General features: G+C 32.3%; 1 protein-coding gene across 1 annotated transcript; it reads right to left on the bottom strand.

Annotated features, from left to right (window-relative positions):
• Positions 1 to 6711: 6711 nt before the first annotated feature.
• On the bottom strand, positions 6712 to 11238 carry LOC125842885 (ubiquitin carboxyl-terminal hydrolase 20-like). The gene is made up of 4 exons (XM_049522168.1): positions 11071 to 11238; positions 7327 to 7377; positions 6925 to 7242; positions 6712 to 6834 (listed from the first exon to the last, which is right to left on the bottom strand). The coding sequence occupies exons 1-4, from the start codon at positions 11236 to 11238 to the stop codon at positions 6712 to 6714; spliced, it is 660 nt and encodes a 219-aa protein (XP_049378125.1).
• Between the last annotated feature and the right edge of the window lie 300 nt (positions 11239 to 11538).

Here is an 11538-nt window from a genome sequence, read left to right as displayed (position 1 = left end):
CTTTGAGATCAATTGTTGATTTTGAGTTAAGATTTGAGGAAGTAAGTATGAGAATGAGAAGAGTCGTATAAATGAGTCCCATATTGTTATGTAGACCTTCGAGTCGAGTCATCAATGCCCATAAATTCTGCATGAACTTAATAAATTGAGTATCTTGGAGAGAAGTAGTATCTTCAAGTTCTAAGTCTTGAGTATTGAGTTCCTAATCTATTTTGAGATTTTATTTCCTAATTATGGGACTATTACGTATTACCCATGGAGTCCTTAATTTGGATAGTTCATGCCCATAATTCCGCATGACCCCTATAAGTCTAGCAGTCTGGAGATGAGAAATATCTTTGAGTCCTTGAGTTGAGTAGTTCATGCCCATAATTCCGCATGAACCCTCTGAGTCGAGCATTCTTGAAACGAGTATTAGCATTGAAGTTCTTAGTTGTTGCGTCTCGAGTATTGAGTTCTATGTAACCTCGAATCATTCACGTCCATAATTTGGCATGAACTTTATTCTGAGAAGTGTTTTACAAATTTTTCTCAACTTGTTTTAAGACGTGAGCACTGGAGTTGAGAAAGAGTAGAGTCAAGATTTAAAATGATATATGGGAACTAAGTAGTCCAAGAGTAAATGTTTTCACATTTAAAAGAGGAGGAAACTGAGATTTTCGAAAGAGTTTTGAGCTGTTTGAGTAACATTTCTTTTTAGAGAAAGATTTTGAGTAATAATCTCAAACCACAAAAAGAGTTATGTTTTTAAACATATGAGCTGAACATATTTTTGGGTGTAGTATTGATCACTGATATGGGGATGAGATCTAATAAATCAAGTCTCCATAAACCATGCAACCAACGTTGGTAGAAAGGGTCATACTTTTTAGATGATTCCTTAATGTTTTTAAGCATAGCTTAGTGGATCCACTTAGTTGAGAGGTTTTATACCCTAACAAAGTATATGACAGTTCTGGCAGCGTGGGTGAGCCGTTGTATCATCACATAGATCATAGTGATGGTTATCGATTAGAGAATCTCCTACAGAGTCATATTATATTTTATTGTATACAAATTGAGTTGTTATTGTATTGTTCAATACATTGAGTTGCTATCTATTGTTTTAAAAGCTTTTCATATATTGCATTTTTTATTGTTGTTTTATCTTGAGTTGAGTATCTTGAGTTGAGTACCTTTGAGTTGAGTATCTTATTCTTAAGTTGAGTTTAGTTGGGTGAGTTGAGAAGAGGTAAGTATGTTTCCTTTTATCAAGTTCTAGCTTATGTTTATGCTTTAGAATCCCCTTTACATGCTCGTACATTCCATGTACTGAGCCATTTGGTCTGCATCGTTTCATGATACTGATACAAGTATTCAGGATCATGAACAGGAGTTTTGTTGATACCACATGCAGTTTGAGTTAGCTATGGTGAGCGTCCTTTCTTCCGGAGGATGTCATTATTTCTTTTCAGTTTTGTCAGGATGTCGTGGGTTTTGTCTCGACTTCCATCTTTGTCATTTAGAGGCTTCATAGATAGATAATAGAGTTTGAGAAGTCTGTTTCATTTATTTTATTAAATGTTTTAAAGACTTGAGTTGCCTATTTCTGGCGAGTTGAATATACTATTTTATTCAAAGTTAATATTTTGAGTTACAGATTTTGTAATTGATTTCAATGAATTTTATTCAGTTTTAAGCTTTGTATGCTTGAGTTAGTCTTCCACTGGTAGTCAGCCTGGGTGAGGGTTTGCTGGGGGACCAAAAATGGTTCTTGAGTGTTAGCCACATCCAGGGTGTAGGCTCGGGTCGTGACAATCCAGAGGCCTCACAAAGGCTTGACAACCCATACTCTTAGATATACAAAACTTGGCTTGTGAACTTTCCACAATTCAAAAGGTGTCAACTTAAAATTTTTATGAGGCACATGATTCAACACATAACAAGAAGTCAAAATAGCTTCACCCCATAAATTTAAAGGTGCATTTGACTGAATAAGCATGCCATTAGTCAATTCAACCAAAGTTCTATTTTTCCTTTCCGCTACAATATTAGATGAGGAGAATAAGCAGGATTAGTTTCATGAATTATTCTCAATGATCTAATAAAAGAACGAAACTCATTTAATTCATATTCACGACCTCTATCACTTCTATTTTTTTTAAAAAAAATTCTTCCAAACTGATTTTCAACTTCATGGAGATAAACTTTAATGTTTTCAAAAACATTACTTTTATTATTCATCAAGTAAACATATGTAATAAAGTATCTATTACCTCCACGAGTTAAAATTCTTCCAAGTTCAGAAATATCAGTATGAACTAATTCTAACAAATCAATTTTTCATTTAACCTGAAAATGAGGCCTTTCAGTGATTTTGGCTTTACTACAAGCCTCACACTTTTCAAAATTCCCTAAACTACTCATGATTCCAACATAACGATCATTAATATGACACAAAAGAACATGCCAAAATTTAGTAGAAGAAAACATATAAACAAAATTAGAAACTTTATTCATTTCAACATTCAGTTTGAACATCCCATCACAAGCATACCCTTTTCCCACAAAAAATACTCTTCTTCACAATTACATATTAATCAGATTCAATAAAGTGTTTAAACCTGCTTTATTATGAAGAAAACTAGACATCAATTTTTTTCTCATGGAAGGAGTATAAAGTACATCTTTCAAAGTTAACACCTTTCCAGAGGTAAAACACAATTCGACATCTCCCGTTTCAAGCAATTGAGTTGTGTGGGAATCACCAAGCATGATGGTTTTAGACTCCTCAAAATGATATATTCTTAAAACCAATCTTTGTTACCACAGACATGACGGTTTGCACTAGAGTCAACCCACCATCCATCAGTACTCTCAACCATGTTTATGCCTGTAATAACCACCAGAAAAGGTTCTTCAGTAACATTTTTCTGAGGTGTAGAACCACGTTTCCCGAATCTGCAAAATGGAGAAATATGCCCACTCTTCCCACAAACAGAACACAGTCCCTTATCTTGAACTTGTTGATTTTGTACTTGGTTAGTTTCACCATTTTTTTTCTTGGGAGGTCTACCATTAGTTTTCTTGTTCATATTAGTATTTTTGTGAGGTTCAAGAGTAGCATTGTTTGAAGCAATTAAATTTACCTTCATTGTGATGTTGCTCTCTTCTGATTGTAAAAGTGCATCTTGTCCTCTTGCCTCTTCTTCCATGCGGATTTTCATTATCAATGTTTCAGTAGAGGTTTCCTTTTATTTGTGGCGCATAATTTTTTGAAATTCCTTCCAAGAAGGTGGAAGTTTATCTACTATCTCCAATTTTGACCTCCTCAGACCTGAGCTCTCCAACAATCATTATAAAGTCTTGAGCTTCGTCTACCACTGATTTGTTGTCCACCATTTTGAAACACAAAAATCTACTAGCCGCATATATTTTTGCTCCTGCCTATTCGGTATCATACTTACTCTACAATACTTTCCAAATTTTCTTTGACCTAGATTAAGTTCTGTCTTAATAATCATAAAAATGATCAAATAGACAATTAAGAATGTAATACCAACACATATAGGAATCACCATCGTATTTTTCCACTTTCTCTTGATGAGATATAGTTTCATCATCATTCATAGAGGTGATGTCAACTTTATTAGAATTCTTCTCAGTTAACACATAACATACATTGAGAAGACTTAAGTGGAAAAGTACTTTACCCTTCCATCTCTTGAAATACCATTGAACCGAAATGACTTGTTAAGGTCTCCCATGTTGACATCCGTAGTTCTTTCAATTGTAGCCATTGTGAATCTCCTTAAAATTGTTAATGAAAATTACAAGATTAAGAGATTACAACTGAAAATGAAATGAAGAAACAAAAATCTCTTCGGGCTAAGGCGTGAATATCTCGCTCTCTTTAAGGAGATTCAAGCCTACTGCAACAAATGTTTATCACCGGTCCAGCAATAGTCCTTCTTGAATTGTCCCCTCCAGGATACAACAATCTAATCAGAAAGTGTAACTCAAAAAATTCTGGACAAGAGTTGAGTCCAAAGATCCACGAAAAAAAACACCCCCCTTCAACTAATAAGAACTCTCTTTTTGAAAAACTTTATACACTCTATAATTTCTTGTGTGTTACCCAAACCAAATAAAAAACATCACTATTTATAGTTGAGAAAGTCCTCCTAGCAATGAGTAGGAAGATAATGGGTTAGTTAATAGTGAAGAGAAATAGTCTAGAGGTTACACAGGTTAAAAAGAATAATGGGGGAATAAAGAGTGAAAAATAACGTGGGCAACAAATGCCCCTCAACGTACAAATGAAACTCAACGGACAAAAGTCACTATACAATTCAATGTGTACACTCCCTAACTACCAATGAAGAAGCTATAAAGAAAATGTTTGGCAGCAAAGAATTGTAATTATTGACCATGTTCTCCAAATATTTACCAAGGAAAAAAGGCAATTAGTCCTAGGTCATTATGAGGAAAATTAACACTAAATAAATATTAAAAATGCTCAAAAGACCAACACAATTATATATAGAAAATGGTGAGATAGATGGAATTCGATTGCCTTCAATTAGAATTTATCGATTAAAGCCATAATTCTATTGTGACTATTCATTATGACTTCTTACCATTTTATTTCGATTGCGGCACAAAAAGAAGCAACCTCTTGTCTATCTCACATTTTCATGAGTTGGTTGAGCCTTCATTTTTTGGATTGTCTTCTATCCAATATGGTACCTGTAATTTTTAGGTATTCATTGGGTTTACCTTATTCACGGGTCAATTTCATCGCAACAAAAAGAAGTATCTCGTGTTAGATTCTTGAAAATGAAGAAATATTGAATAGGGAGCATTTTTCCCTTTAACTAACCCTACCCCTACGAATAGAGTCTAAATTATTCAAATCAATAAATTGGATTAATAGATGGTTATAAAAATTCAATTACCTTACAAAGATAGAGAGATTGTTTATGTTAGAAAACTTTCGACTCAAGTAAAACATACCCAAATCAGTTCCGAGCATTGACTAGTTTCCTTATCGTAATTATTATTATTATTTTTATTCTTACTCTCATGTATACTATCTTATTCTTTGATTTTAGTATGACATGTTGTCTCTTTTGCTTCAATTATCATATTATTTATCGTCATGGTTCTATTTTCCATTTCAGTACGACTTCTTCATAACTGTATTTGCTTTACATACTTTAATTTACTCTTGTTATCTTTTACACAATGTACCGAAAATAGTCTCTATCTTGCTGAAAATAGATATAAGGCTACATACACACCATCTTCTCCATATCATTGTCACATTACACTAAATATGTTGTTTTACAGTAAAGTACATCAACTAGAATATGTAGTAATACATGATGTTAGCAAGTTGCAACTTTAATGCGTTTTTACATAATAAACTAAATAGGGTATCCCAAAACAACTTATGCCAGTTCAAGAGTACGTAGTAAATTAAGTGTGTTTTTCGATACGAAAGGAAAATATTTTTCCTTCAAAATTTTCATAGTTTCATTAAGGGAAGTCAGTTTCCTCATTTTAAGGAGTTAGTTTTCCTAGAGAAAATATTTAACCAACCGAACATAAAAAATTGGAAAACATTTTTCCTATCATACCGAACACACCTTGAGACCTGGTTGGACGTGAGTAGCGTTCTTACTACAGGTTCAACATAACACATTAACTACTCAAAACTCTTTCATTCACAATGTCAAGGGAAAGATATTCAAACACCAAACAAAAATCAATTTTAATGTATAAATAATTCATCCAAAATCCAATAAGATATCATTTCCATCTTTGAATCCATAAACTCAAAATTTTGAATTCGCCTATGGAAACCCAAAGCATTATATCAAAAAGACTATTCTATGAGTTCAAATTACCCATTTATTGTTGTTGCTACTAGCCATTACAAAAGGTAAACCTGCAGAGCCAAGGCTTGATCGACAACCACTAGCTAGCTGAACTTCAATCGTCTCTACTCGGAGAATCTTCCAGCTTCCTCTTCTTTTCATTCATAGAACTTACATGTGAACCTTCATGCAATGCATCCATGAATTCTTCATCGCTTGAACATGCCAACTTTATTTCAACGTCCTGCAATTGATCTTCGCAATAAACCTGATCTACTAATGTTAAAAAAAGAAACAGTTACTAGTTATTTGAACTACATATGATTGAAGTTGAAAAAATATGTATTTGGATGTTGTGTTTGATGTTTGAACATATATTTAACTTGGAAAAAAAGGAAATTGAATTTGTGCTAGTGAATCTTAATCTACCCGGTTGAGATAGAAAGGTTATTTCTGATAAACCCTCAACTTAAAATAAAGAAAATGCAAAAATAGAGTAGAAGATGAGTTTACCATGGAAATCACTATCCTCAGTCTTGTTGAGTTCATGCTTCATAGATGTCTCATCTACACCATTATTGGATTAACCAACGTCGAAAGCATGATCATTTGGAATGCACGGAGAAGTGGGGACAAAAAGATTGACAAATTAAGGGCACGTGGATTTGAACGTAATCTGAAAACCACGGAGTGCCTCTCTTTGCATAAAACATAATGTACGCCTCAGTTGCTAAAACAAAATCTTCTTCAACAAAAACAACCTATGACAAAATAAAACAAAATATTTAGTTGGTTGTCGTGAACTCAAAATATTTCTAACAAAATAAGGAAATTCTACTATTTTCCATACCTAATTGTCATCAAATTTGTACCATTCATTTGGAGCACAACGAATGAAGCTGTAATAGTGTCCTAAAGAGATAGAAGATCTGAAATGCACTATAACTGCGTAGAGATCGTATTTTATTTCTTCCTGTTGAGAAAAAGGAAAATTTTGAAACATCATCATCTAATTGCTAACAAATGATAAAATGTACATAAAATTCCAAATGAAGATACTCACATTATTGATTTTGGATGTATAAAGAAGCATGTCCAGTTCCAGCGGAAATGAAACATGCATATCCACCTTCTGAACAACTATCCCGTTATTTTTGAATCTCTTCAAATGTAGGGCAGCAATAGAAGGTGCACGATGAACGAGGAGATATTTCTCAAATGGCCCCTGTGTCTTACACCTTTCACAAGAATACTTAATTTTCTCGATTTTAGTGAAGGACTCCAGTGCTGTTGGTGCACTGTCAACGTCTTCAATCTCTAAGCTTATGTCGATTAGAGGCTCTTGTGTGACAAATAAATGACCACAATTGCAACATCGGAGCTTCAAATCAAGAAAACAAATTAACAATACAAATTCCATATATACAAGCTAGATATACAGAGGGTACATAAGTGTTACCCCTACCTTAGGAGGTAGGGAGGATGTTTCTGATAGCCCTCGACTCAAGTAAAAGCACTACAAAGCAATTTAAAAAATGAAAAATAATTGAGATAAAAAATATGTAAATGCTTACCTTGCTCACAAAGCGACCTACAAAGGCCTCCTCCACAATGTTATCTTGTAGCTCTAAATTATGTTAGGGTTTTGCCCTGATTTTCTTTCCTTATTTGAAGTTTATTTATTTCCTTAAAGAAAAGTCAACATATTACCATAAATGCTTGAACTTTTTCTGAAATTAAAATAGAATTCTCTTCCATATTTGGTTTATTCTTTCCTTAGAGGAAAGTTTGGAGATCTATAAATTGAAGATCCATATTCTCATATCATCCACAATATAGACATTTAAGACTTGTTTATGGAGAGATTTTACTCTCTACAGTTTTAATGTCTTTTTATTAGTTTTTAATCATGTAGGCCAATTGGCCATATCATATAATAATATTATGTCTTTTATTATAGTTTTATGTGTCATCTAATTTATTGTCTTATGATTTGCAATTGTAAGCTTCTGCATGACGCCCTAATCACCCTCATAATCCAACAAGTGGTATCAGAACACATGGTTCAATGATCTAATGCTTGAATGAGGTTGAGGCATGCTCAAGTGGTTTCAAATCAATTTGTAACTAATTTGATGATAAAAAAGATTTTTGTCCAGCTACATGTGGAGTAAATATTAAAACCATATTTTCAACATTCTTGTTGCTGCATCTTTGAAAATAAAAATAAAATATTTTAAAACCATTTTTAACCCATATATTTTAAACTTTATTTTTTAACTATGGCAAGCAGCAGTGATGAAGTTTATGTAAAGAATGAAGATATCATTCATGTGAAGAAGACGGATCAAGTTTTGTCTAGAAAATCCAGCCAAAAGGGAGAGTTGTTATGGTTTAGCCCTGATTTTCTTTCCTTATTTGAAGTTTATTTATTTCCTTAAAGAAAAGTCAAAGTATTACCATAAATGCTTGAATTTTTTTTGAAAGGAAATATAATTTTCTTCCATATTTGGTTTATTCTTTCCTTAGAGGAAAGTTTGGAGATCTATAAATTGAAGATCCATATTCTTGTAGCAGAACACAATAACATCCACAATATAGACATTTAAGACTTTTGTTTATGGTGAGATTTTACTCTCTACAGTTTTAATATCTTTTTATTAGTTTTTAATCATGTAGGCCAATTGGTCATATCATATAATAATATTATGTCTTTTAGTATAGTTTTATGTGTCGTCTAATTTATTGTTTTATGGTTTGCAATTGTAAGCTTCCGCATGACGCCCTAATCACCCTCATAACCCAACAAATTATAGCAACAATTTTTGAGTTTATTGAGAAAGCACCGTAAGAATTCATGTGCATCTTCTTGTTGATACAACCCGAAATCGGGCGAAAAATTTGATATTTTCACAAAGTTAAGGAATACAAAGAAACATAAGGTACATAGTTGGCACACAGGCACAAAGCACAAGTTGAAGAACAAACTATAATCAATACTATACTATAACAATTTTACGATTGTCCTCGATTGATAAGTTTTTCTACTTTAAAAACGATCCTATTATGCAAATTATATTTCATGTACTTCATTGATGAGAATGTTATTTCAGCCCTTGATTTAGGATTAAAGTAGACTTCAAATGAAAATAAATAAATGACTAGGGTTAACTATAAGTGGTTTAGGGACGGGAACATAGGTTCCCGTTAATCCACCCATTTCCATGTGTGTGTGTGCGCAAGATGCAAATATATCTCATGTTAAATCACAAACAAGATATGATAAAGCATACCTCTCAAGTGGCTAGCAATTTTCTTCGACGAGACATAATCAGAGGCACCAGACATACAAAGGTCAACTAGATCTCGAATCATGCAAACTACACAAAATCCGATCATGTGATCTGCAACAAGAAATAAGATGAATCAACTAAGGTAAAAACCATTCAAAATAGTTCAAAATAAAGGGAGATTATAAGTTGATACTTACTATCACATGGCGATACATGATCAATCGATCCAAGTAGCTGAAGCAATACTACGGTGTGCATAAAAGATTACACAACCGCATTCAGAAAACACGTGTTGCCTAAGTTACACATGCCACTTCCCTAAAATCAGATAATAACATAAGCACCGGAAACAACAAGATTTAATATATAGAATACACATGGGCGGCTCAACAGTTCTCGTGGCCTAAGGCAAAATTCTATTAAGAGGCCCTTAAATTTATTTTATAAAATTTATAAACTAACAAGAAAATATATTTTCTACACAATAGATTAATCATTTCCGACAAAAAAATATCAAATTTCACACCAAAAAAAGAAAGGAAGAAGAGGACAAAAAATAAAAGTGATGGATTATCGATGTTAAGCATTAAAACTCAAATTAAAATTTTAATTTGGCTATCATCACAAATAAGAAAAAGAAAAGAACATGCATAACTTAATAGTTGAGGTTTTGAGCATGGATAGTAACAAAAATATCCAAATTTTTTATCAATTTAAATGATATAATTCTTTTTAAAAGATATAATTCATTCCATTAAGTAGCACTCATTAGTGAATAGCTAAAACAAATTATAAAATTTTCATATAATATATTAAATTAAAAAAAATAAAACTTGTGCATGAATATTTTTGTGTTCACGTAGTTTAAGAAAAGATTGAAAAAAATTCATTATGTTATCAATATATATAACTAGCTCCTATATAAAAAGGATAAAATTTAAAATTGCAAGTTAAAACAAATATATCAAATAATGAGTGAAAAGATTATGAGAATTTATGAAATTATTGGTAAAAATTACTCTCAAAAAAATAATAACAAAAAATATACAATAAAAAAATTATCTATATAAATTATAATAATATATAATAAAATTAATAATAGTAATAATTTAAACAAATTTGGGGCCTTCAAATTTTTGAGGCCTAAGGCAATGGCCTCACTGGCCAAGCCTTAGAGCCGCCTCTGAGAATACACACAATAGAGACTGTTTGGTAATGTATGATATCTCAATGTCTACTGAATATTCGTTAGCCCACACTTAAAAGTGACTATTTAAATTGAAAAAAATATTATAACAATGGCTAGCTAGTTCTCAATTATCGAGCTGAAAAGTGGTTAGGACCTACCCTATCTATTTTACTACATAGTTGATTGATTAAGATATCCTAAAAATAGGAAACAAATTTATCATTTGAAACAACTTAAAAGTTGCTAGCCCTGGCAAATTTACTACAGTAGTTGATTGATTAAGATGTCATAAAAATAGGCTAAAATTATATCATTTGAAAAAACTTAAAAGTGGCTAGCCCCGACTAAGTTACTACAATGGTTGATTGATTAAGATGTAATAAAAATAGGCAAAAAGTATAAACTATATCACTTGAAAGAGTTAAAAGTGGTTAGCCCATGCTATTTCATAGTAAATTGTATCATTTGAAAGAGATGAAAACTGGTTAGCCCACACTATTTATCTATATAGTTGATTGATAAAGATGTCATAAAAATAGGCCAAGTTGATTGATAAAGATGTCATACGAATAGGATAAAATTATAAATTGTATCACTTGAAAGAGATTGAAAGTGGCTACCCGCGCCATTTCACTACACAATTGATTGATTAAGAATTAAGATGTCATAAAATAGGCTAAAATTGTAAATTGTATAACTTAAAAGAGGTTAAAAGTTAGAATCATACCACCACTTTAGAAGACTTATTCTCAATAGGCCTAGTTTCTTCAACTATCTCTTTGAAATTTTTGGGCTTAATTGAAGAAATAGGTACAACAATTTCCCTTAAAGAAGGCCATTCAGCCCAATCAGAATATGAAAGCCCATCACCATCAGAAGAAACAGTACAGCCCATTGACCAGAATCAACAATAATGATCAATGAATCGGAATCAACCTGAACCGGTGACCGTTCATCCAAACCCGAATCCTTTTCTTTTGGTTTTTCTTCAACTTCAATTTTTACTGATGAAAAATCAACATTGTTTTTCCCAACTTCTTTGGTTTTCAAAGCTTCATGATCAGGTGATGTTTGTACATTCTTTGCATTTACTTTTTTCAGTGAGAAGTAAAAAAACAGCAACAAAAACTAGAGAGAAATCAAGAATGGAGGTATGAGAACTCTAGGTTCATTAAGGGCTTCTAGTAGATGAAAA

Source organism: Solanum stenotomum, chromosome 10 (genome assembly GCF_019186545.1).
Source record: "Solanum stenotomum isolate F172 chromosome 10, ASM1918654v1, whole genome shotgun sequence".
NCBI classification, from domain to species: Eukaryota; Viridiplantae; Streptophyta; class Magnoliopsida; order Solanales; family Solanaceae; genus Solanum; species Solanum stenotomum.
This window is presented reverse-complemented; position numbering and strand designations above follow the sequence as displayed.

What these genes read in the sequence shown, in the direction of transcription:
- LOC125842885 (XM_049522168.1), bottom strand. Translation starts at nt 11,238, where the DNA reads ATGGGCTGTACTGTTTCTTCTGATGGTGATGGGCTTTCATATTCTGAT. An exon ending in CATCCTCCCTACCTCCTAAG is followed by an intron (nt 7,243 to 7,326) that starts GTAGGGGTAACA and finishes CTTGATTTGAAG; the next exon opens with CTCCGATGTTGCAATTGTGG. An exon ending in ATACATCCAAAATCAATAAT is followed by an intron (nt 6,835 to 6,924) that starts GTGAGTATCTTC and finishes TTTTCTCAACAG; the next exon opens with GAAGAAATAAAATACGATCT.